Raw genomic sequence first — 27,797 nt, 5'->3', positions numbered from 1 at the left:
TGGTACGTTTCGTGAAGTTGTTTTATCAGTCTGTAGTTATGGTCTTTGGTTTTACCGTCAGATCAACGGCTACAACGCTGTGTAACGAACTGCTTCATTGGCTCATTCAGTTGCAACAATTTATTTCATTCATTGATTTTAGGTCACTATATCGTCCTAAATTTACTTCACATGTTTTATTTTTGAGAATGACTATCATGTTATACTGATGTTTGATTATTTTAATGAAATAAAGGTGTAATTTTGCGAAGAAAATGGAAAAATTCCTTATAAACTTCGCCCAATACGATTTTGCCTTGCATCGTGTTTTGAACAAAATAAACCCAAACGCAAACCCCTGAAAAAATAACATACTGGAAAGAGTTTATGATTTCCATTGCAAAAATAATTGTGAATATAAGTCTTCTATCATAACATATAAGCTAGACAATTGAATTTGCCGTGAAGCGAAGGCCGAATGGCGCCCAAGTTTGTTAGTAAATTGTAAGTCACGTGACCAGCGTTTACGAATATGGCGGCTTACGAAAATTTTCAACATGGGTTCCAAACACTTCTTATCCCCCCATTATGATGGTGTAGCTACTGTAAATTGCGTTTGTAGGGTGTATTTTATGGTGTCATAACTTCTAAATTGGTGGAAAATGTCGACAAGGGGCAGGCGAGCAAGAGGCCGACCTCCAAAAACCCCTTTGTCGTCGAATAGACCAAGAACGAGCATAAATTTCTTGCGAAAACCGAAGGCTCTTCAAAACAAAGATGAATCTAATAACAGTTCAAGATGTAGTACGCCAATTAGCATTCCGGGGACTCCAACTAGAAAAAATAACAGATTCGGTACTAGAGAATCAACTGGTAGGGGTAGGACCTTTATTTCACGTGTTGCTTATGATGATGAAGTGGACGAGGCATCCAGATCAAGTATGGTTTCTGAGGATGGTGTTATTGATGACTTTGAAACAAAATCTGATCTTTCAGATGATTCTTTTGAAGATTCTGATTCAGACTTTAGTGATAGTAGCCTCAGTACAGTTGCAAGCTCTGTTGGAAGGAGGCATTTTTTTATTCGCCGTCCAGTATCCCCAGATATTGATGATGAGTCTGAAATTCCACCCCTCATCCTACCGTCAAGTTCAAATGATTTAACAATTCCTAATGATTATTTAATGCAGTGTCTTAGCATATATGAAGTTTTACGACATTATAGAACTATTTTAAGGTTATCACCATTTTCATTTGAAGATTTCTGTGCAGCTTTACTTAGTGAAGAACTATGTATTCTACTAACAGAAATTCACATAACCTTGTTGAGATCTTTGATTAGAGAAGAAGATGGGAATAACACCACATTTGGTGCCCAAGATACAAAAGACAGTGTTAATATTGCATTATTCCATATTGACTCATTTACATGGTCTGAACTCATACGTTCTTTTCTGGAAAGTGACAGACATTGTACAGATTCAGATTATGAAGAAGCAATTAAATCCTTAGAAATTCCAGATTATCCATTTGTTCAGCTACCAGAGCGTATAAAAGTACTAAAAATTTTAACAGATTTGTTTCTCGGTTCCAATAGTGTGCGTGAAGAAATCCTAAATGAGGGCAATATACAGTATGATGACCACTGCAGAGCATGTCATAAGTAAGTTTGTATTATTTATGCAAAGAATAACAGTAATAGCTGATAAAATGCATTGTATCTACCATCTAGAGGCCGCACAATAACAGGCGAGATGATTAGAAAAAACAAGTATTTGAATATATAAAATGAGGGGTAGAATTTTATACATGTTATATAGAATTGACAATTTTTGGTACATGTATTAGTAATGTATATACTTAAGTTTTAACCATAAATGCTGGGAAAAGTATGTTGCGGTTTTAGAACTGACCCAATTTTCTATGAAAACGCAAATTTATATACAATGTATGAAGCTTTATAAATAAAATATTGGAGACATTTTTTTAGAAAACATGAACAGTATGCACAGAAATAAAAATTTTTCCTTACAGTTACATGTGGACATACAAACATATATAAATATTGTGAAAATTAAAGTAAATTGCAGCTTTTGTCATGTATGTAAATTTTGGCCACTCAAAAAATGTGTTTAAGGTTTTCACAAGAACAGGATAATTTATAGATACTGTACAAAAAATGAAGGTAGGATTTTTGTTTGGCTATATCAGTATATATAGCTATATGTCAACAATGTATGTGATTTTTTTTGCAGCTTTTGTCATTTATGTAAATTTAGGCCACTCAAAAAATGTGTTTAAGGTTTTAATGGTTTTCACTACAACAAGAACAGGATAATGTAATATATCTAGATACTGTACAAAAAATGTAGCTATGTACATGTATCAAGTATGTATGTGATGTTTTTCTCTCAGTTAATCCTGTATTTAATTTTGAAAAGTTTGGATTTTGTCAACTTTTCTACAAGAAATAGCAATTACATTTCTAGGGTTGACAACATAGGGTAGGTAGGGAAATCCTTTACACAACTATTTTTCATTTTGTATTATTTCTTAACTAGTGTCTTATTTCTGTTTATAGATTAGGAGATTTATTGTGCTGTGAGACTTGTTCTGCTGTGTACCATTTGACATGTGTTGAGCCTGCCCTAGAAGAGGTTCCTGATGAAGATTGGGTGTGCTCTATTTGTAAGGCACATAAGGTAAGGCCGGAAGAAAGTGTGGCTAAGGTTATCACATGCTACATGAACATGCAATAAGTTAAATTTAAGTTTTAAGTGTGTTTCGATTCAGTCTTTATGCTAAACCATAAGTCCTATGACATTGGCTTGTAAAATTGCTTGCAGGCTTGTAAAATTCTTCTCTACAAGCCAACAGATTCCAACTAATATTTTAAAAAAATTGAGCTTCAAGCTTGTGGACTCAAAAGTTATAAGTGAAAGCTGGTGTTTTTAAATCTGCTTTCTTGTTGACATCAAACCTTTCCAGATATCTTACTTTAAAATACATGTGTATTATGAGTTTTGTCTAGTTTTGATAGAAAACATATGATTTTCATGTGTATAATTATGCAAGTTGAGTATTTGAACATGTTGAAATTTACATTCAGGGATTCCAGACTCTTGTTAAAAAATCCTCAGTGAGTGCCCTATATATTGTCCTTTCATTTGAAATTTTAATATGTAGTGTTTATGTTTGAGTTCTAGTATTGAAATGTAACAAAAAGAATTTAATCTTTGTGTATTTTTTGTTTGCATAATGTGGAATAAAGATTTTCTTCATTTCTATGATTTGTACATTTTTTTAATAGATTCAAGGAGTAACAGATTGTATCTCTGAAGCAGAGAAAAGTGGGTTACTCTGTCGACAAGAACCTATTGGATATGACCGTCATCGTAGAAAATACTGGTTTTTGATAAGGAGAATTATTGTGTAAGTGTGCAAAAAAAATCCTTTTAAATATATAAGAATGAATAGAAATACATTACCTCAACGGCTCATGTATGTGTGTTTTTAATTTTTTTTTTAATGCAATATCTCCTTGACTAATTAATGATGCAGTTTGCTAATCTTGGTATGAATAAAAGAAAGTATAGGTTAACAATCAACATGACAACAACCCAACCACACAAACACACTGAAAAGAAATGTTGATGTTTTATTATAGAGTTTTGAACATCAGACAGGTATCTAAACAAAATGTCAAGCTCTTTACCATACAGAGATTTGAGTGGATTTAACATGGAAACAAAGATCTGCCATTAATATATACCAATGCCCTTAGACTGTTACAACTTTAAAGAAAAAAAGTGTTTTCTACAAACATGATTAACACATGAAACAGTTAACATTTCTATGATTAAGAATAACTCAGGCCTTAGGATGAATTCTTGTACCTTAGAAGGATTGACTAAGACATGTACATGTAATACTGTGGATTCATTTATTTTCGAGGGTATGAATATTCAGGTTCAAGGAAAATTTCCTTTTTCATGGCCATTTGATTTCTTGGTTTTGCCAATCTGTGCATACGATGTACAAAGCCTATAGCAGTGATTTTGCTAGCGCTCGTCACTTTCGTATTTTACGAAAGGGTTTTCTCATTGACGAAAGTATTTCAAATCAATTTCGTCACTTTAATTTTGAAAGTGTAAAAAAAAATTCGCAATAAAAACTATAAATCTACCTGTCTTCATGTTTTTGACAAGTTTATGACCTCCAGGTAATTAACATTTTTAACAGGTGTTACAAGTTGTGATTACAACTAATCCGCTTATCGCCATCGGATGGGTCACTAATCCGTTAATTATTATTAAACCCCATAATTGAATGACCATCATAATTATTTCCCCAGGAAAATCAGTCAGTCGGCAAGTCATTTCAACAACCAGGAGTTTAGTTTCGTCAATTAATCAAAAATGTAACAACCCGGTCAGTTCGCATTTGAATTTCAATATTTTTCCAACGATCTGAAGTTCATTTGTCGTAGATTCGTCATTCAAAGACATTTTCGTCATATTTGATTTAAATTTTCATCAAAAAACTTTCGACAATTTCCATTTAAAGTAAAGAACTTTAATGTGTTTATTCAAAACTTTCACGAGTTAAACAGGTGCTTCCTGTATTGTGTTCTACGCATGCGTGAAAGCATTCCTTTGACTATTTATAGACTTTAAAAAAACGTAAAATACGAAATCATTTAATTTAGAATCAGTTAAACGAGAGAGACAAATATCTCTTACTAAAGGAATTTAAATCAAAAAATGATAATTTCCTGATGAATCCGGACTCGTTTTGAATTTATTATCCACGTGTCACTTCCCGTTTTCGTTTCATTTTAAAACCGAAAGTAGTAAACGTGATCTATTGTTGATTTGTTTACAACCTACTTTCAGTCATTATTATAGTTCCAAAAAGGATTTTACACATTTCCAACTTGAAAGAAATGATTCCAAATATCGATTTAGACCTTTTATATGGATTATGATTATGCAGTGAAATAATCATTGCAAGTTAATTTCTGCTGTGATTCCTTGTTTAAAAAAAATAGAATCCAACTTTTGTTGATCAGGAATGACCCCTGGAACAAACTGAAGAGAAATTGTGAACTAAATTTCTGGATTCCATGTCAGAATCTTTCATAATAATGGCCAATACAGTCAAATCATACAATAACTGCCAATCATGCTGGTGCCTCAATCCCTTAAAATCTGACAAAGTCAAAAGATGAAGCTAGTAACATACATCATTGGCCCCTTGCTTTTACACAAAATAAGGTTGATTTTAATAGCGCGCAAAAGTGACTAAAGCCCTCAAAATCCTAGCTTAAACCCTGCCTATAGACAATTTATAATTTGTTGAACATTTGAATTCATGATTCACCTGTACCCATGAAACCCATGAAGATTGGTATCCAAACGAATAATAATTAATCCACAGCATTAAACTTATCTCTTCTGTTTTTCGTTAATTGTGATGGAATATTTGTTTTTCAGTGAGGGTGAAAATGATGTTTGGTACTACAGTACAAAATACCAGATAGATGAATTGTTAGAGGTTTTGGACAAAAACAAGTATGAGAGAGACCTTGTTATGTTTATTAATGAAATGAGGGACGAGATGGTCAGACAGATGATGATTACAGAGGAGTTGACCAATGCCAGTAAAGGAACTAGGAAATCTGCTATTGATATGGAAATAGGTATATTGTGTATAATTTCTACAGTGTAATATTGATTGTTGGTTGCTTAACGTCCAGTGGCTACAGTGCATGCAGTGTAATATATAGATATGATAAAATGATGACATAATATAAGACATACTCTCCATCCTTGTCACAATTTGTAAAAGAATAACCATAATCAGGTCAAAGTACGTTCTTCAACACAGAGCCTTGGCTCACACCGAACAAGCCAATAAAATTGTTTGAAAAGCATATGAAAAAACTACACAGAACTACATTATCAGTGCACTTTATTACTACTATATCTCATTACATCTCAATTGGTTTGCACTATCAACATTCCACAAAAGTTTTAATGAAGTTACTCAGAAATTTTTAGCATGCAGATACACACTTGACAAAATCCAAAGCAAACGAAGTGCACTTTTATTGTTGCTCTTCATCTTCAGTTTGCAGATATTGGCTATGTTCATGCAAACTTTTGTAAGGTTAATAACTGCATTGTCCTTTACTTGATATTTTTTTGTACAAAATGAAAGGAATGATTAACTTCACAAAATCTATTAATAGAAATGGAATCAAATTTTATACAAATAAGAGTATCAACCTATTTATAAACTAAGGGTAGTTTAAAGTCTACAGAAAGTCTATGTTAACATTGATAATTTTCAATTTTAGCTAACTTAACAAAAGTGCAATCAGAAAGAGTTATTCAAAAAGAACAAGAGGAAAAGGACAGAAAGGCCAAAGAAGAAGAAGATAAAAGGAAGGCTGAGGAAGAAAAAAAGAAAGCTGAAGAGCAAATTGAAATAGAAAAGCAAAATCAAGAGGAAAAAGTGGTACATTATGTTTCTACATTTATAGTCTCTTTATAGTTAGGGTCACCTCATGTAAGTTTGTTCCTGCCTCTTGAACAATTGTTCAAATGAATAGGATGAATGAAGCTTAAATATTAAAAATAAATCAACTTTACATACAAAAGAAATCACGTGTATATTTCATGTATTTATAGCATATTTTTTGTCTCTCATGTGACAAACATGGTGAATCAAGGAAATGCTTGTTTGTTACTTCTGATGAATTTTGATAAGGATGATATGATATGTACATTAAACAGGTATAAGATGCAAGATTAGGTAAGTTTCTCTGAAATTATACCTATATTAAAAGAAATTTTCAGATATTCAGTAGTCTGATGAATTCATTCATTGACAGGTTACATACACCTTCCTATTATCCAAAACTATAACTTAAGTTAGACTGAAGATATATTTTGTTTTTGCATGATCATTTTGGCAATTTCCCCTTCTATTATTTTAAATGAATTTAGATTTCATTGTCGTCCTTATATGAAAAGAAGAGTATTAAAATGACAGATTTTTTATAAATTTGATGTTTGTCTTAATTTTGAAATTTTGTTTATTATTTTCAAGGAAAGTATGGAAGTTGCTGAGGAAGTTTCTGTTACCACCACAACAACTGCTGCATCTAATTCTTTTACTTCCGAAGCCGAGACAGATGATCAGACTAAAGTATCAATAGAAAAAACAGAAGTGTCACAAACAACTACGACAACCAGTGTCAAAACAGTCACTTCATCAACCACTGTTATATCAACAAGTTCTAGTGATACTAAATCAGACTCAGCAACATCATCAAATGGCGCTAAAATCATAAAAATTACTCCTGAAATGTCTGTGGAAATCTTCAAAAACGCTACTGCTAATTCATCAGGGAAAGAAAGTGATACCGCAGAAAAATCTGAATCAACAGGGGATAAAAAAGAGGAAAGTAAAACAATAATGAATGTACAATCTCTTATACCTAATGTAAAATCTACACTACTAAAAGTTCAGGATGATTCTAGCACTCCACAGAAACAGACTATAAAACCAACAATATTCAAAGTGCAAGATGATTCTGGGTCTGCTCAGAAACAGACGCGGACAGTATTGATTGTGAATAGGGATGGTAACAAAGTGACGTTAGCCGTCAGTAAACAGCCAATCACTGCTGGCGATCAGAATACTCCTACTACAGCCATGTCGCTATCTCAGTCCATAAGTAATGCTCTTACATCTGTTACATCATCAGGTAATACATGTGTATATACATGTACATAATTGGTTGGAGTGGAAAACTGTAAACAAAACTTATTTCCACGTTTTCACATTTAGCTCTTTGGAGCTTAAATTACAGCATTTTTTTCCCCTCAATTTTCATATTTTCTTGATGCATTTCATAAAAGTGGTTTTATTCACAATTTTCTTATTCTTGAGGCATTTTCATAAAGGCAATTTTTTTTTTAATTTTTTATTTCTTGGTGCAATTTCTTTAAGAAATATCCAAGTTTTACATATCCGCCACACTTTATACATTTTAATTGTGTAATTTCTCGAAAAATAAATTCCTTGTAAATTAAATTTGGTTTAAGTATAAATATATGTCTGAGTGACCCACTGATCTTTGCATCATATTTTACTCACAACTAATTTATTTCATTCTTTTACAGCTTCCAGTATATATGATAATTCAAAATTATAGTGATATGTTGTTAATATTTTTTGTTTACCTTTTCTGTTTATTGTATTTCATCATGATTATATATTTACAGAATTGAAAATTGTTACCAAGATTTGTTCACTTACAATCGGAAAGACTGCATTTGAATTGTTTCCATAGATTACACAAATTTTATGATTCCTTATTGGGGAAAACTTGACTATAGTATTCAATACATTTTACTTCATATATGTTATACTAAATTTAGTCCTGGTATCTATGATGAGTTTGTTTAAACCACAGGATGTTGAAGATATACATTGTACATTGCAAGGGTTAAAATGCATATATACAGCTCTGAAACTGCAACATGAAGTTATTGGTTTTTGAGGAATATAACTAATACATATTTGTTTAAATCTCATTTTCAGAAAGTAGAAAAATTATCACCAGGTCAAAGACTGGATCATTAACACCTAAAACATTTACAGATTCTGTCACATCAACCACTACATCTAAATCTATCAGTAAATCAGGCTCTGATGATCTGTTGGTCATCAATAAAGACGGGGACATAACCAGGATTACACGTAGTAAAAGTTCAGTATGGTCATTACAATCTCATCAATACTTCAAATTAGGTAAGTGTATACATGTATGGTTGTTCAAATTAGTGATGGTTTATTTCCCTGTAGTATAACAGATTGAGTGTTTTTATTCATCTTAAATTCTTTTGATCAGAAAAATTCAATAGAAATATTATTACTGTCATGGACTGTAAGCAAAATATTTAGTATTTCACTATTTCTGAATAAGAACAAAGGTAGGAGTGAAAAAGCAATACAAAGAACATGTTAACAAAGGGTCTTCAACACAGTGAGAAAACTCCAAAATATATAAATATACATTTTTGTACTTAATTAAAAAAAAAACCAAGATAAGGCCGATTAAAATTAATTGATAGATTTTCATCCCCGCCCGCCCCGATTTTTTTTATTTTCAAAAAATTACGATTTCCGGATTTTGTTCATTTCCATTTCCGGTAACCGTCAAAAATTTCGTTTCCTTCAGAGTTTCCTGTTTCAAATTTCGGTTTTTGTATTTCTTCGAGTAATTAATTTAAAATGATTCTGCAGCTCTATGATGATAAAATCATTTACCGAGAATAGAGATTGATTACGAGAAGGGTATAAAATAATCGGTTTACAAGTAATACGCTGTGTCCAAGAACGCAAATCGCGGCATGACACAAATTTCTGTGGTTAGAAAACCGTTGATTTTTTATTGATAAAATGACCTTTGTGGCAGAAATTTTGGACTGTGAATTATATCCAAAGAGAAAGAACCGTGGAACACATTGGTACAAAAACATAACTGGATTAAAAAAATTGACACAAGCTCAAACTTGTTAGATTTATGACAATATAATGAGTTCAAAAAGTTGGCAAACATACACTTAGGTTTACCCATGGCTATTGTTTTTTTGTTGACAAACAGCAAACACCTTCTCTCCCAGTACCCTCAATAGAGTCATTAAACAACTTCTTCTTTTTTGTTAAGTTCATGTTTTACATGTTAATTATATTTGCATCTATAAGAAAAATCTTAAAAACACCAACCCTATTATTTTCAAAACTGTTTGAGTTTTCATTTTATTCTGTACTCATAATTCTTTTGTTGCATACCAATGCATATTTGTTTCATTTTATGGAGACAAAAAAAAACATAGCTTAGAAAGACAAATAAATTTGGTGAAGGTAGTCGAACTGAAGAGAGCATTTCTTTAGGTTTTTGCTGTCTACTAAAAATAGGTTTCTAAAGCAGCAATTACATGTGGAACAGTGGTTGCCAATCAGAGGTATTTATTTACCTTTAAAAAATTATATACGATTCCTTATACATGTATATACATGATATATTAAAGCTTATTATTACACTTGCATATATGAAGACCAAGTCACAAGAGGGTTTCATAAGAAATAAAAATTAAAATATAAAATCCTCCCACCCGCCCCATTTTTTTCAAAAATTTGGATGAAAATCTACTAATTAATTTTAGTTGGCCTAAACAAAGGCCAGAGGTATTGACTTGGGACAGGCGCAAACATGTGGCTGGGTTAAACATGTTTTGTGAGAACTCAACCCTGCAATATACCACTAGCCAATGTAGAATAAACAAACACAGCAATACGCACAGTAAAACTCATATGTATACAATGATTTGGTTTCAATCTTGATTTCACAATTATTTCATTGCACTTCTGTCATTCAGTTCCTATTTGTTGCTATATTTTGATTTAAAAGTGGAAGAAATGTATTGAACCAATATATATCAGACCATAATCTTTATATGGAAATTACATGATTAATATTTAAATTTAAGTATCATAACTGGAATATTTTTAAAGTATTCATTCAATAGCTTTTCAATTTCAGGCATGGAATGTAGTTTCAAGAACTATTCAAACCAATATTCAACCAATACACTTGCACTGAACAAACATCAACATAATGAAGAAAGAGACAAAAAAAGATTTCTATCTCACAAGTTTAGTCTAACACCTATAAGTGAATTCAAATGGGGTGGATCTTGCAATGGTAGAAAAACTGTAGTACTACAAACATTAGTGACAACAATAACAAACTTAGAATCCAATCTTCCGTCTGCATTGTTACATCCTAACTGGCCACTTCACCGGCAGAGTTGGGCTAATGCTGTACAATTGTGTCGAACTCCTAGTGATTTTGGACTGGCACTTTCCATATTGGAAAGTTGTATGAAGCCAGTTATATTTAATCCAGTATGGACAGAAGCTTTAGGTAAGTTTCATTTCTTTTTCATTGGGTAAAATCAGACAGATACAGATTTATTTAATTTTGTGGGAATCAATTTTTGTAGATTGATAAAAATTTGTGTTTTCAAGGATATTTGATGATGTTGTTTTGCAAAAATATGAAAACAAGTTTAATGTAAATTTGTCTATCTTTTGAACATCCAAATTTGTGATTTACTTTTATCTCCAAATGCCTCAAATGAATTCTGTAGTCTTTCATTTGACACAGAAGACAATAGTAAGTGTGAACAAAAATACATTTAAGCAGACATTAGTTGACAATCAACTATTAATACTCTGGAAAGTAAAAAAAAAAAAAAACTCTTCATGATAACAAGACTTATATTTGTAGTTTGCTTTTATAAGTTGGTAGTTATTTAATTATCTGTTATTCGACATCTTTCCTAATTCAGAACTACAATGACTACAGACATAATTAGTTCTGAGTTTTTATTAGCTTGGCTTTTAAATTGCATCTGCATAACTATTTTTACATGTTTTAGGACATTCAAAATTGATGAAAATTACTGCTACTGATAGGGAAGAGCTGAAGAAAAAAGAAAAGGAAATACGGAAAAGAAAAGAAGAGGAGGAAGATGCTAGACCCTTAGTTTGGATCAAATATACTTTAGGTTTAAAGCATCAGGTAAAACAAGTTAATAATTACATGATAAGGTACATTGTGTATGAAATGTACTATACCTAGAATTCTTAAAAATAATTTCAGTATTCATCAAATATAAACAATCACTCTCTTTTCATTAAGTTATAACTTATCATAAATTGTCTCTATCATCAAACAGATTAAGAATGTATTTTTAAATAATAACAAGTTTCTAAAGCATGGAGAAGGAAGTTTGAATACCCCATATTGTATGTCAATTCCTTCAGTTGCAGCTATTAGTTGAATATAAACAAATGCAATATGTCTGTGCATCAATTGCAAGCTATTCATTAAATATACTGATATGAAACATGAATTACATATAATAACATTCATTTATGTTTTGGGTTCACTATTCATGTCTGCATTATGGTAGATTTTTTAAAGACTTTTTGTTAAGTTTCAATAAATAACCATTTAAAAAAAATACCATTTTGAATAGGTTTGGAAACAGAAAGGTGAAGAATACAGAGTAACAGGGGGACAAGGATGGTGCTGGAGAAGTAAAACTCGATCTTACAAGTATGTTCCACAGGAGACAGTCGGACTTAGATCTGTGGCAAAGAAACTGCAGGCCAGAAAACGCAAGAGTGAAAAAGATGGAGAAAGCGTTTCTAACACTGATGATCAGTCAGTGTCAGTCAAAACTGAAGTTAAGAAAGAGGAAGTGGAGGTTAAAACTGAAGTAAAAGAAGAAAATATGGAAGTTGATAAGGAAAAGACGGAGATTGTGGTGAAAAGTGAATCTCTGAAAGCAGAAAGTCCTGATAGTCAGGAAATTAAAACAGAAATAAAAACAGAGCCACCCTCTGTTGTGGAATCTCAAGACAGTGAAATATCATGTGTGGAAAACTCAGGGAATGATAGTAGTGAAATGTGCAATACTGAGGAACAAAAAGTAGAAATGATGGAATGTGACACAGGTGAAGGTAATCAAGTGAAAGAAGAAATAGACTTAGACATAAAAAGTAGTCCAATAAAAAACGAAAAAGATATTGACATTGAGAGCAATAGTCCAGTTAAGAAATTAGATGTTGAAAGTGGCAGCCCAGTTAAGAAATCTGAGCTGGATGTCATACTAGTAGCTCCCAAAAAGCATAGAAGTGAGTTTAACTTGGTTAAAAAAATGGAGGTTGAGACCGTAGAGGAGAATGATGAGAAAAAAGTTATTAGTGTTGGTAATAAAAATCATACCGTAACAATCAATGTGGCAGCAAGTAAATTACGACCACCTATTTTACATATAGACACTCTTGATGTTAGCAAAGCTCTAAATGAAAGATCTTTTTATGACAAAATTACAAAACCTTATGCAAAACTTGACATGCTGCTTGCTAAGAGAATCAAACAGGATGAAATCGAAACTAAACAAAGGCAAGCATTACAGCAACAGATTAATTGGAAATTGAAAGTCGAGTTAAGTCCTGGTGCAAAGGATGATGAAAGTGAGGCTGAAAACAAGGAGAAAACTGATACTGACGAGTCGGACCATGACATATCATTACATCATGATGAATCTTCACCATACACATGTTATTCCTATTTATGTCGTGGACAAGGCAAAAGTATGTGTTACTCTCCTCTTTGTATTCATAATAGGTCTTTAGAGGAAGAGTTAACGACAGGTTTGGAAGACAGTACACACAAAATGGAAGAAGATGAAGATGTGGATGTTGAGGGAGATAACGATGAGAAAAAGGATGAAGACGGAGGAAAGGATGGGAATAAAAATGAGGACAAAATGGATGTTGATGTCATATCTACAGAGGATGGCAAGACTGAGGTTAAAATGGAAGTTGAAGTTGGAGAAGAAAAGACCAATTTGAATACAAATGGTGAAAAGAAGGACGTTCCATCAGAATCTAAAGCTGTAAAGCCAAGTGTTGATTCAAAAAAGGAAGATGTGAAACAAAAAACTGGTGTAAATAGTAGTATTCCACCACTCTTACAGAATAAAAAGAATCAGTTCTTTACGGGTGCACAGCTAGCACTTAAACAAGCAATAGAAAAAATGAGTATAGATGAACTCAGAACTAAAATGCCTCCTGTGAGGAGCACAAAACATGAAATAAAGTTGATAAAATATTCAAGGTTTGGACAGAAGGTGAATAAAAAGAAAGCCAATTTACCTCAATGTCATAAATATCTAACCCCTAGTGGCAAAAAGACTATGTTTGCTTTAGAGAAGCATGATCTCAAAAAGTTAGCCAGGAAAGCTGGCAAAACAGAGACAAAAGCATTCAACTACAATTGCAAAATGAACAATGTGAACTGGATTTATCCATGTCCTCGACCAATTTTTAAAACTGCTTGGAAATACCGCACACAAACAGTAAAAACATTTGGATCTGTGGCATTACAGTTACGCATTATGTATGTGTGTCTGCGATGGGACGATATCTCAATAAAACCTCCAGTGGGAGGTACAAACACTGTGTCAACTGAGAGTGAAATTACGACTACTGAACTTCTCAAGCGTAGAGATGTAGGGCCTCATATGCTCAGATCTGAGTTTCTAGTCAGGAAAATAGTAGTGCCTTTAGGAATAACCTCTCAACCAAAAGGTGAGTAGATATTTTTATGATTGTTGATAGAAAAATGATACCTCTTCGGTAGTATGTATAAGCTTACAAGCATGATAAGTGGAAAAGCAGTTGTTTGAAAAATTAAGGCAATGTAAAGTAAATGATATGGTTTGCAGATACTGCTGTATCAGCAAAAAATAGGCAGCTGGCGTGTTCATTTTGATGAACATAAATGAATAAAGTGGGTTTTTAATTTAACTGTCTTTTAGCATGTTTAATATGTTTAACTTTGGGAGACATGGCACATGGAAATTTACGAGACTTGAACAGACAGATAAAAAAAATTACATGGCCTTCTATACTTGATTTATTTGCCTATAATGTTTAAATTTGTGTTGAAATTCTCAATTTAAGTTTATCTTTATCATGTTTATTAAAAAATAAATTAAATAATCAACTTTATGATTTATCATGTTTATTGAGTGTTACTAATCCAAAGCACTGTTTTTGTTGTAATCGAAAATGATTGTGATTTGATTTTGAAGGTTCAAAATGTATTTCAGTTGCAATTGATTTTACTTTTATGATTCATATGCATAAAGTGAAAATTTTGAATTTATTTTACAGAGAAATACACACCTCAGAGAAGTGGCTTGAGAGAAAGAAAGAAGGCTGAATCTCCAAAACATACTGAACCTAGTGTTACCGAAGTCTGGACACCAGAAGAGGAACTGGAAATCTGGGAAATCAAACAGTTTGGTGAAAAGTAAGAAGAGTGTTATACAAAAAGCTAAATTTCTATGTAACATTATTTCTTTGGTATGTTTTAGGACTATTTGCTGTGACTTGATTAGCTATTTTGGTGATGTTGGTGGATTAAAGATTAATGTTCCGTCCATCCCTTCCTGTTTTCTTTAATAGTCCCTGCACATCTTAGCGAAACATTAAAATACGAAAAGGGAACAAGAAGATTTTATAAAAATAAGATGAATTGGCATAATTGTCAATGAGACAAGCCTCAACCAGAGACAAAAGGATGTTGAAGTCAATAACTATAGGTTACTTCAACATTGAGAAAAAAACCATACTGCATGGACCTCTATTAAAGGCCCAGAATGTGAAATGTAAAACAATTCAAAAGAGAAAATTTACAGCCTGATTTACAACCTGAACAAACAAAACAATGAATGAAAACAAATACGATTTTGCATGTTTTCACAGAATTCATAGAATTTCTTTTATCATGTTTATTGAATATCCCAAAAATAAATCTTATTTCATTCTTGCATGGCCTTACACCCCTATAGAACAAAAATTAATATACCACAAGTAATTCATAAAATCAATGACTGTTTTGAAACCTTGATTTCATAGATTTCAAATAACTCTTATTTTTCTAGACTTGCCAAACAAAGAGCTGCACTAACAGAGAAAGTAAACATAGAACAAGCAAACCAGACAGCAGTCAATGCAGCACAGCTCAAAGCAACATTAGAAGTTCAACTCAAACAACAGCGACTAGCATTACAGCAGAAACGACTGTTGGAAGCTCAGGGTAAAACAGGCGACTCTGTTTCCACTACACAATCCATCATCACAGCTACTTTGTCCAGTTCTGGTGGAGGTACCATCATCAAAACCATTGGTACTACTACCACAGGATCTCTCATTGGTACTGGTCCAACTAGTATTCTGAAGAATGTACAAGTCCAGCCAAAGTCACTCCTGTCACCATCAGGTAAAGTTGTTTATAGGTCATCATAAGGAATCTAGAACCAAATTTTATTTTGATATTTGATAAAAAGATTTTTTTCTGTTCTTGCAAATAATATGAACTAAAAAAGTGAATAAAGTTTTTAAATTCTGTATAAGTGAGAATTTTGTTGTTAATAAGTATCAACAAATTAGTTGAAATTAAAATCCCAGCAAAACCTTCTGCTTTTATAGTATTTAACCTTGTAAAAGATCAAAATGATAGTTCTCTGTTCCAATAAAACAAATTTGTTATTTTATTTATCAGTTTTGTAATGCTTGTATTTTCCTTGTTCATTTTATACACGTTTTCTTTTTATTAGTGACATCTGCAATATCCTCAACCACTCCTAACCAGCTGGTTAAGGTCCAGTTACCAAAAACAACCATACAAATACAACCAACTACTCGGCTGGCATTAGCTCCTAAACCAGGAATGGTGGCCACAACAAACACCACCAGTACCATGCCCACTAGGATAGTTATACCTGGCAATACAGCTACTGCAGCTACATCTGCTCCAAAGTGTAAGTTACAGTACATCACTTTATTTTCAACTATGGTTTGGTTCGCCACTGGGCCGTATGTATGGGAAGTACAATCTTATATTTGTTCATTTTTTAAAATTATTTTCATTTCAGGACAATTAATTTTGATGAACAGTGAAATATTTTTACAGGGTAATTGTGGCAGTAGAATGTCTACTATGAAAATAATGAAAATTTCCCAATATACTGTAGTTGCAACACATCTTGTTACATGGATGATTTGTTGATCCCCTCATGTGAATGTTATAAGAAAGAATTTCAAAAAACTATTCATGGAAGAATTGAATTATTTTTTGTAGTTCTACGGTGTGTTGACTAATTCATACTTTGTTTGAATCGATAAAAAATATTGAAAAAGGGATTTAATTAAAAAAATAATAACATTGAAAATAAGTAAATAAATATCTTATAACATTGAAAGCTTATTTGTTCTTGCAATATACATAAGTGGTGTTTCAATCAAATTTTAACATTTATTATTTATTCTATGATAGGGGCCCAGGGACTCTAGTATTTGTTATATTCCTCATTTGGCTAATATTGATTTATTTAATACTCTTGTCATCAAAAATATTTTGTCTCACTAAAATATACTTAAATTCACATCAAAGATTGAAATTATCTCCCTTGGTGATGAAATTATAATGTATTTTGTATCTGTTTATAGTTTGTTTTTTTTAAATATAATTGTGTTTCTTCTTACAGTAGCTGTCAATTCAGTGAGACCAGCTAATGCAAATCCGAGCAACCCTGGAGGCCAGGTCCAAAATCTCCAAATAATACAAGGGCCATCTGGACAATTACAAGTCAGAGGTCTTTTACCAGGTAATGCATTCTCTTTGTTATGCTCTTGTAAAAGCATTTATTTTTATTCTTGTCGATCTTTCTGCCATTCCGTTCTTCTGAATCAAAAAGTTGTCTGGACTATTATATTTCAACCTTCAAATAATGATCCGATTTGTTGTGCAAATAAGGATTCTTTGACTTTGGGGTAATTCTTGGAACAAACCTGAGTGGCAGTTAAATGCCATAAGAGAAATGAAATGTCTGAATAAAGTGAGAAAGAAAACAATTATCATGAAATTATCTATGTCAAAAGGCAGTGGTGATACATCAAACATTCAGTGAACTGGAATGAAATGCAAACTAGGTTTTTTCGTCATCATATACACTTATGTACCAAAAATCAAGTCCATATATAATCAATCTTTATTTCAATATGATTTTAAAGTTGATGAACACTAGAGTAATATATGCTATGTATAATTGTTACAGGGCAGCAAATCATCAGGTTACCAGATGGAAGGTTGCAATTACTCACTATGCCAAACCAGCAAGCCACACAGGCAACCACTCAAGCATCAGCCGTGCCACAGGTAGCTGTGCAGAAACCAACTTCTATACTAGTCAACTCTCAATCATCAACACCACTACCTACAGCAGCTGGATCAACTCCACAACTTGTCATCACATCAAACCAACAAACCCTCACATCACCTTCTAGAGTCCTCATACCTAGCCAACTACAGTCTAATGTTGCAGGAGCAGGTGGTGTTGTTTTAGCTAAACCCATGACAGTAGGTACAGCTGCAACTCAGCTCAGACAACCTGGTCAAGTTACGATAGTATCTCAGGCAGCAACACCCGGTCAGATTGGCCTGACTGGTTCCCCAATGAAAACCATAACGGTAGCAAGGCCAGCCACAGCTTCAGCTAGCATAGCAAAGATTGGTGGTCAACCAGTTATCATTTCTCAGTCTGGTGGAAGTTCTGCTCTTTCTGTTGCTAGTGCTTCGTCTTTGACAAATGCAGCCTCATCAGCAATCAGACAGGTGATCATGACTACACCACAAAACACACCTGTAAAAGTATCTCCAGCACCAGGAACTGTTATAAATGCCAACACAGCAGCAGCATTACTTCAGGTAATACAATTGAGTGTTTACCACAAATATTGTCTTGTATTATGAAAAAATTCACATGCAACAATATAGAGTATTTCTGTATAATTTAATTTTGGATGTAACGCGTCTTTTGATTGGCTGACGTTATTTTGTTATCAGACCATAAACATAATTTAGTCATGTGACCGTGACGTCATCAACGTTTTTTCAAGGCTTTCCAAGGTTTAAAATGGAATTTAGAATTAAATTATAAGAAATGACTGTAATATTTTTTCTGTCTATTCGAAATAACATAAAAAATGTGGTGCACACTGTTAAATAACCCGTTACGCGCGTTATTCAGTGTGCACCACATTTTTTTATGTTATTTCGAATAGACAGAAAAAATATTACAGTCATTCCTTAAATAATAGAATGAAATGAGCGGTTGTGAATGGCATTTAGACAACAATCAAATTCAAATACACAAACAAACCAAATGACATCTTAAATTCACATCTTCAGCATAGAAATGGCTACACAAATACATGTGTTCACCTATTTACTACATTAAATAGAAAAAAAATGTGCAAACACATGTTCACATATACACCACATTGATATCTTTAGATATCCATGATATTGAATCATAGGTGATATAAAATTATTTCACATATACATGTGTTCACTTATACACAATATTGATATCTTTGAATAATGCTGATCTTAAAGCAAATCGATGCCTAGAAAAAAAATTGTGGAACTACATGACTTCACATACATGAAAACACAGTATTGATATCTTTAAATTTCCAAGATATTTATTCATGTAGACTTGTAGAAAATAATTTCAAATACATGTGTTCACCTGTGCACAGTGTTGATATCTTTGAATTTGGATATTTTAGGCTAGACAACTCCAGATTAGGCAGCAACAAGTCTTACAGCAAGTTCAACCACAACAGGTAGTACAGACCACCGCCCAACAAAATGTGACATCACTGTTGGCACAACAACCTAGACCAGCATTACCTGTGTCAGCTGCTGGTAATACTAAATATGCTGTCACTCCACAAGTTGTTCAACAAGGTATGATTATTGTTTATTGATAGATGTGTAAAGTAATGACTTGTTAGATAAAATACTGTTACTCTCAAATTTACTCTCAAATTTGTTTAATTTGTCCAAGAAAATTTACAAAATCACCAGTTAGTTACTTTAAACCACAATATATTCAACTTCATTATTTTGAATTATCTAATCTAAGAATCAAGAAGTTAAATATTAAAAAAATCAAAATTGTGTCAAAATAATCATGTTTATAAAAGTACAGATGCAGAAAATATGAATTTGTTTGAGATTAAATTGCTGAAACAAAATTTTAATCTAGATTTTAAAAAAATGACATTTTTTTCAGCATTTTGATATATTTGATAAAATCCACTTCATTAAATAAATGAACTACATACAGTAGATTTGTACTCGTTCAACCTAAAAGGAAAAAGCATTATCCATAGTTTGAAAGATGAAAAACAGTTTTCTGCATTTAATACATTTCAGTTGTGAGACAAGCTCTTATGCAGAACCAGACTCCGGAAATTCAAGCTAAACTACTTGCTATGCAACGTTCAATGGTAACGAAGCCACCCACCCCAACCATCACCACTATATCACAGCCAATGGACGATGATATGGATGAGGATTCAATGTCGTCATTTGATAGTTCTGTTGAGGAATACAAACCTAAGGTTGGGAAACAACTAGAAGTGTCTAAAGACTCCAGAGAAGATCAAATGAGGTATACATTTGTTACGATTGTAAACATGTATGGATTGAATGAAAACTTTCATTTGAGACAGAAACCGTCTAAAATTTAACTCAAATGCTAAAATTGTGAAGATTTCAGTAAATTAGCATGACTCAATGATGCTAGTACCCGTTGTATGTGCCTTGTATTGTCAAAATAAGCCCATATTCATGAAGCAAAAGCATTCTTCTTTCCCAATAATAATTAAAGGTTTACATTTTAACAATTTTGTAAAACTGCTATATTTTGGGGCCAAAAAGGGGTCTTACTGGACCTAATCCTTTTATCATAAACCAAGAAGTTCAGAGGGGAAAATGTACCTCAAATATCTTGAAAAGTTAAATCTAAAATATGATTGAAGGTAAATTTATCTTTGCATATTACAAAAGTGGATATTTTGAAAATTTTATGCAAGAGTCAACATAAAATCCCTTCTGAACTGTTTGCCCTTAACAAAGATTGTTCTTTTGACATATAATCATGTTTTTGTACTGTAGATTTATCATTATCCATTGACTTTGTGGGTTATTGTCAGCAAGGACTTTATGTATCCTAGAAAATATAAGTTTTTCTTAATGAATAAAAATTGTTACCCACAAGAGTAACTGAATCCCCAGTATTTATTATAGAATTGTCTCATATACCCCTTTTCCTTCTTTTCTAAGATATACATTTTAATGTTTACAGGAAGATGGTGTGTAATCAGGCAATAAGATCCATTGTTGATAAGATCGAAAGGAAAGAAAAAGAAGCCATGCGTAAGGTGAAGAAACAAGAATTGGAGGATGAAAAACATAAAAAGATGTTAGCAGCTAAATTACAGCAAGCATTGTTTAAACATAAGGAGATTGTGAAGAAGGACATCCTTAAAAAGAGAGCTTTAATGGAGAAAAATCTACAGCAAGATATTCAGGTAAGCATTTTTTTTTAGGCCTCATTTACATTTTTATGCACTTCCTGCGATAGTCAGGGCATTATTTTTTTTCAGTTGATGTGTCTGTCTGTCTTTTGGTCTGTCAGTTTGTATCAGGTTATTGAATGGGTATTCGGTTCATACTAATGGTCACATCAAATTGAAACTTCCTACACCTGTTTATTATGATGCTATGATTCAAGTGTGATTTCAACAATTTTTATTTTTGAAAAAAGGGAACCAACTATAAAGTAATCTCAAAATGACTGAAATTTTGTGAAAACATTTCCGGATCCTTTAGAAGACATATTTACAATATTCAGTTTTTAACTTTAGATAGTCATTTCAGTATGGCAATAATGAGTTTGGCCATTTTAGTATGGCAATAATGAGTTTGGTCATTTTAGTATGGCAATAATGAGTTTGGTCATTTCAGTATGGCAATAATGAGTTTGGCCATTTTAGTATGGTAATAATGAGTTTGGTCATTTTAGTATGGCAATAATGAGTTTGGTCATTTCAGTATGGCAATAATGAGTTTGGCCATTTCAGTATGGCAATAATGAGTTTGGCCATTTTAGTATGGTAATAATGAGTTTGGCCATTTTAGTATGGTAATAATGAGTTTGGCCATTTCAGTATGGCAATAATGAGTTTGGCCATTTCAGTATGGTAATAATGAGTTTGGCCATTTTAGTATGGTAATAATGAGTTTAGCCACCAGAGACCAACTGATGAAGATTTTAACAATTATAGGTCACTATACAGCCTTTATCAATGAAAAATACCCATACCCTAAGGCAAGCTATAAAAGACTAAAACATACCTACTTTATTTAAAACAAAGCTTAGGTCTCTTTGTTAAATTATTCATTTACATGTATATTGATTTTATATTTTTTTCAATACTTTTCTATAATTCCTTGTGAGGACCAGACATCCAGGTTTTACATATAATTCTCATTATAATTCTAATATTATAGCTTGAAGTAGCTGCAGAATTGAAGAAGAGGCCAGTTCAACAACAGATTCCAATTAAACAACAAAAAGTATCCCATGGTATACCTCAGCAGCAGACAATCCAGACACCTACCCAAGATGTACCCCCATTACAACCTCCTCCATCTAAACGTAAGAAACAGAAGATTATATCTACAGGAGGAGGAAGAGCATTGAATCCTAAAGAGAAGTTATACTGTGTGTGTAGAACACCTTATGATGACACTAAGTAAGTTAATTTCTGTGGATTGGTATATTTTTGTGTTGTCAATTTTAATTGATATTTGATTTTGCTGTTTTGCCATTACGTACTTACTTTTCTGGATGATATTGGGGCAACAACAAATATCTTCCACTTTTGGCAGTTTTGTCATAATGACATATTCTGCGTAATATATTTAAACCTAAAGAAATTTTGCAATTCTTTGTACATTTAAAACTGTGGTTCACCTGAACCTATGAAATCAACAAAAATTAGTTTCCCCCCAAAAAAAAAAATTTTGAACCTACAGTTACAAAGGGGAAAGCAAATAAAACTTCAATTGTCCTTAAACACACTCAGATATGCTGTAAATAATTTTAACTTACTGGTTGTTTTCTGGATGTACAATGTCAATTTTTTATTTCATTAAGGATATTTTGAGAAAATATATGTTCTCATTGAACTGTACCCTAATATTTGAGGTAACTTGTGTATGAAAAAATAATTAAACATGCTATAGTAACTTCAATTTTATGATGATTCAAGTTAGACTACAATTCTGAAGATCTTATAATTTTCATTATGAATTTGTTGCAGATTTTATATTGGATGTGACCTGTGTTCAAACTGGTTCCATGGTGGTTGTGTAGGTATATCTGAAGGAAAGGCCAAGACTGTAGACTCCTATACCTGTCCTGATTGTAAACGTCAACAAGAGACTACAACAGAAGAACTGTATTGTTTATGTAAAACACCATATGACGAATCACAGTAAGCTTTTATCAATAATCACAAAATTGTCATCAAAGAAATTTTAATTTCAGATGTATCAGAAACTATCAAGTTGGAAATAATCTGCCTATCTGGCTCACCTAATATCTTTCTTTTTTTTTTTTAAATTTTCTAGATAGTTTAGGTTTTTGAAAATAACATCAATTTGTTCCATTGCTCATTATGTTGCTTAATGAAACCTATTACATGAAATCAAACAAACCTAGAAAAATCCATTTTCACGTAGTCACTATTCATTTATATTTATGTTTATGTTTATATCATGTTATATGACAATCGGCTGTCTCCCGTGGTTATCTCGAAAGTTAATAAGATGGCGTCTAGACTGAAATACTCATGAAATTCTGATATATATTATCAAATACATGCAGTGTTAACTGTTTATTTCAGACTTGTTGTAATTTGAATATACGTTTTAGTGTGTTATAAATCAAATATGAGAATTTAAGTCAAATTGGTTTACATGAATTTGACAGCTTGTGCCCCTTTAATTTATGATACACAATCCCAAAAAATCTTTATTATATCAGTCAAATTATTAATAAGGTATATTATTATTAACAATTGATTTATTTTACAGGTTCTACATTGGATGTGATAGATGTCAAGACTGGTTCCATGGTAAATGTGTTGGGATATCAGAGAAAGAAGCTGGAAGTTTGGATGTTTATCTGTGTCCTAAATGTAAACAACAAGACAAAGAAGATCCAATATCCAGTAAAATACTCACAGATAGTGATTATGAGCAGCTCAAGAGATTAGTCAAAAGTTTACAGGTATAACAAATAAAAATAAGTCGTAACACACATTTTGTAACAGATACAAATAGCTATTTAGTGATAAATAATGTGGATATATTATTTTTATTCGTTGCATATTGGGGATACCGTAGATATGCTACACACTTAAATGTTCAGCAAATAACAATTTTTTCAAAGGATTGTTTGCAAGTTTTCCACAATTCACGAAAATTGATACCCATGAAATAAAATGAATCCACAATATGCATTTAAAAAACAAGATTATGTTTTAGGTTTTTAGAAATGACATGTTTAGAAACCACAACTGCAAATTTTCAATTTCTAATTTGTTTGACAGAAGCAGATTATGAAGTTTTTTTAAAGCTCAAGCCTTTGATGCAATGAATAGCCTTACAATTCCTATATATACTGCCTATCTGTTGCCTGTTAAGAACATCTTTATCATTGACAGCATTCTTATCATGATAACTTTACTATTGTACTAAGACTTCTGTAAAATTTTATTTTCAGTCACACAAGATGGCCTGGCCTTTCTTAGAACCTGTTGATCCCAATGAAGTACCTGATTACTATACAGTGATAAAAGATCCTATGGGTAAGTTGCTTCAGTGTTGTTAAACCATTTGAAATGTATTGAAAAACAGGATGAACAATCCAATGGGTAAGATGCACATAGTTGGATTTGGACAATTTTAAGTCTTGAAATTTGTTTTGAATTATTCTTAAACAGACCACACAGATTGATGAGGTCAATTAACATTAAAATATATGTTCACGTTCCATAATTAAGTTAAACATTTATAAGGCAGAAATAGTAAAAAAAATTCCAGAGTCCATCATTTATTTTTTCTGATATCTTATAGCATGTGATTATATTGTGTACAAAGAAGAGGTGTTTTGTTTGGACAATTTGAAACACGAAAAAAATCACATATATGTAAATTTCAGCATATTTTAACTCCAGATTTTCATGAAAAAAAAGCTGCCTTATCTTGATGGTGTTTTCGTTCCAAGTAAGCTATACTTACACACATGTGCACAAAACATGTCACATTCTTGTATTGTTTTACACTATGTATGACTATGTATAATGCACATACATGTATTAATTTTTCACAACATTTTTATTTTTTTCAGATTTAACAACAGTTGAAAGAAGAATACAGAACAGGCACTATGTGAAGTTGATAGAGTTTATTAAGGATATTACAAAGATATTTGACAATTGTCGTTTATACAATACACCTGATACACCATTTTATCAATGTGCAGAGGTGTTAGACACTTTCTTTGGACAAAGAATTAAAGCCTTAAAGGGTCGGTTAGGTAGTAAATAGTATGTTCTCTTCATATATGTTAGTAGGTCGTGTATAAAGCAATCAAGTGCTGTCGTATTGAGTTTTTATGGCAGTTATTACTAGAATGAGCTACTTTGTTATACATATCAGATTTCCGGACAGTTTTTAAGCACTTTTTTCAACAAAAACTTTTTGATTTGCATAACCAATGATATTGATTAATTCTGGTTTATATTTAAACCACAAAGTCAAGTAACATATAAGTATTTACAAAAAGAGAAAAATATATTTCTGAAACTCTGACTTGAAATATTTTAATTGTTAATTGTTGCTTTTATAATTATTCAAACTGTGAATGACAACTTAACATGGTATTGTGATATTTACAAAATATGACAGAATTTGGTAAAATGTAGTGGTTTTTGTACTTTTCAAAAATGCAATAGAAATTATAGGTCAAAGACCTAGTTTTCAAGATACAGGTTGTGAGAAACTGATCTTTTGTACAGATTATAAAGAGAAAAAACATGTTAAAGTAGATAGAAGAAACTTATGAAGTATTTTTGATGGTTAATTAACAAAATTGAATTTCTTAATAAAAGTAATGAGTAGATAAAAGAGGATACATGTATACTTAGAAACAAATGTTTCTGTAGAACAGATGATGAATTTGTAATCACACAAAGATGTTTATTCTATAAAAATGCCAGGAGATGATTTATTCTATTCAATTTAAGAGTGATCAAGTATCATTTCTTTGCTCACTTCACATTCAGTATACATGCATTAAGGTTTTGATGTCGTCTGCATTCTAGGTTTTCTTGTTTTCATATAAACCTTTAGAAAATATAAATATTGGATAAATAAATCTGATGTTTATAATCTTGAGAAGACATTTTCACTGGAAACATTTTGAAAATAGTTTTATTAAAAGTTATTTGTGAGCAAAATAGAGAAAAATCTTGCAATCAGAATGGAAAATTCAACACTGTTATTGAAAATGGTCAAAGAAAGCAGCAGGATTTAAAGGGCAGCTATTGTAGAGAACTGTAAAGTGCATTGTATTGCATGTAGCTTGTATAGTTTAGATTTCTATGATGTCTGACAGCTTTTTGAGGATTTCTAGGATCATGGGTTGTTCTATTGAAAACCATATAGAAAACATGGAGATAATTGACCTATACTTGGTCCAGCAAATTTCTGACACAAATTCTGTCAATTTTAAATTTATATTTGTTGAGACATGAAAGTGAATGGATTTTTTGCTTGACAATGGATATATTCAGATTTTGAGACAGTAACTTACTGCCCTATGTGTCTGCAATTTCCCTATTTTTTTATATGGACTGTTCACCAACATCCCACTGCCCCAGCAAGTTAAAATAAGCTGTTGGCCATCAGGGCAATCTCAGACTAGAGATTGTGTTAGTACATGTATCATGTTGTAACTATAGCCATTAATTTGTACAAATAAAATTAACTTGTCATTGCATGAATCAAATGTATTATAAGGGGCCATCTTTTGTTTCTTTCCATGTTGTTAGTCTATCTACTTATCATACAACTATGAATAGTTATGTCTTTTTTCATTGTACATAAAACATACACAGTGGTGATGCATACACAATATACATGTTGTAAAGATTTTGTTAATGTATAAAGTGCTGTTGGTGGGATCTATAACATTTAAAACCTTTAGAATTTGTGTGTGAAATATGACATAGATATTTATATTGTAGTTAGATTGTAGTTTTTATTAAATTGACTTTTTGTCCATCCTCTGTGTTGCTACTAAGGTTTCATGGAAATGTAAGCTAATGTTTAAAAAGGCAATTGGAATAAGATATTTTAAGACTGAATAGTCACAGGAAAATGTAATTGCTATGAAATCTTCGTTAAAATTTTAAAATATAATACAAATTTTTCACCTGTAAATGACATGCAATGCTTTCGGTTAATTCCAGTCATTAATTTTAGTGCTTAATTGTTGTTTCATAATTTTTCTCAGTTTCAATCATTTTGATCACATCAGTTTTTGTTATGAATTGCAATCTTTTCATTCATTTTTTATTCCATACTTGATTTCATCATTGATTTAAACTAAAATATGAATACATTATTTGTAAATTGAATCATATTTTAATATAATAATTTATTGTCATCATATCTTAGCATTTGATACATAGTATTTATTATATGTAAACAAAATTAATTTTAAATGTCTTAGAAGATCTGAGGTTTAGAAATTTCTGTATAAATGTGTTTATTCATTGAATAAACTTAGAAGACATGTAACACTTAGTTTTCATTTGTTCAAAAATATATAGTTCACTTTGTTCTTATGATTGTGTATAGGGAATATTACCATGTACAATGTTTGTGGAATCTTGCACGATTCTTTGTTCACTCATTCTGGTTTCATTTTGTTTTCATATGAAATACCTTCAATTTGTCAATATTACATTGGTGTAAATTTTTCAGAAATTTTAACTGAAAGAAATAACAGAAGTAAAAATGCCATAATAAACCTTGGTTTGTTGGATTTACGGACAGCACTAAATGTGATTTTAGCCAATTTTGTTGTTTCAAGAAATAATCTTGCGTCTATTTGTGTCTACTATGCAGAGTCTTTTTTGTCCATAAAATATCAACATAT

The 27,797-nt window shown here is 31.8% G+C and overlaps 1 protein-coding gene across 1 annotated transcript; it reads left to right on the top strand.

Annotated features, from left to right (window-relative positions):
- Window positions 1–473: 473 nt before the first annotated feature.
- LOC143045128 (nucleosome-remodeling factor subunit BPTF-like) lies at window positions 474–27,797 on the top strand. The gene is made up of 23 exons (XM_076217444.1): window positions 474–1,642; window positions 2,561–2,681; window positions 3,290–3,411; window positions 5,475–5,680; window positions 6,341–6,501; window positions 7,096–7,756; window positions 8,596–8,805; window positions 10,601–10,984; window positions 11,502–11,644; window positions 12,105–14,226; window positions 14,815–14,953; window positions 15,588–15,925; window positions 16,263–16,466; window positions 17,193–17,312; window positions 17,763–18,412; window positions 19,279–19,459; window positions 19,931–20,168; window positions 20,865–21,090; window positions 22,073–22,317; window positions 22,888–23,061; window positions 23,663–23,858; window positions 24,354–24,438; window positions 24,981–27,797. The coding sequence occupies exons 1-23, from the start codon at window positions 642–644 to the stop codon at window positions 25,178–25,180; spliced, it is 8,127 nt and encodes a 2,708-aa protein (XP_076073559.1). The 5' UTR covers window positions 474–641; the 3' UTR covers window positions 25,181–27,797.

The sequence above is a fragment of the Mytilus galloprovincialis genome, chromosome 9 (assembly GCF_965363235.1).
Source record: "Mytilus galloprovincialis chromosome 9, xbMytGall1.hap1.1, whole genome shotgun sequence".
NCBI classification, from domain to species: Eukaryota; Metazoa; Mollusca; class Bivalvia; order Mytilida; family Mytilidae; genus Mytilus; species Mytilus galloprovincialis.
The sequence above is the reverse complement of the archived record's forward strand: the minus strand, read 5'-3'. Positions and strand labels throughout refer to the sequence as shown.

What these genes read in the sequence shown, in the direction of transcription:
- LOC143045128 (XM_076217444.1), top strand. Translation starts at nt 642, where the DNA reads ATGTCGACAAGGGGCAGGCGAGCAAGAGGCCGACCTCCAAAAACCCCT. An exon ending in CACTGCAGAGCATGTCATAA is followed by an intron (nt 1,643 to 2,560) that starts GTAAGTTTGTAT and finishes TTCTGTTTATAG; the next exon opens with ATTAGGAGATTTATTGTGCT. An exon ending in GTCACTCCTGTCACCATCAG is followed by an intron (nt 15,926 to 16,262) that starts GTAAAGTTGTTT and finishes TCTTTTTATTAG; the next exon opens with TGACATCTGCAATATCCTCA.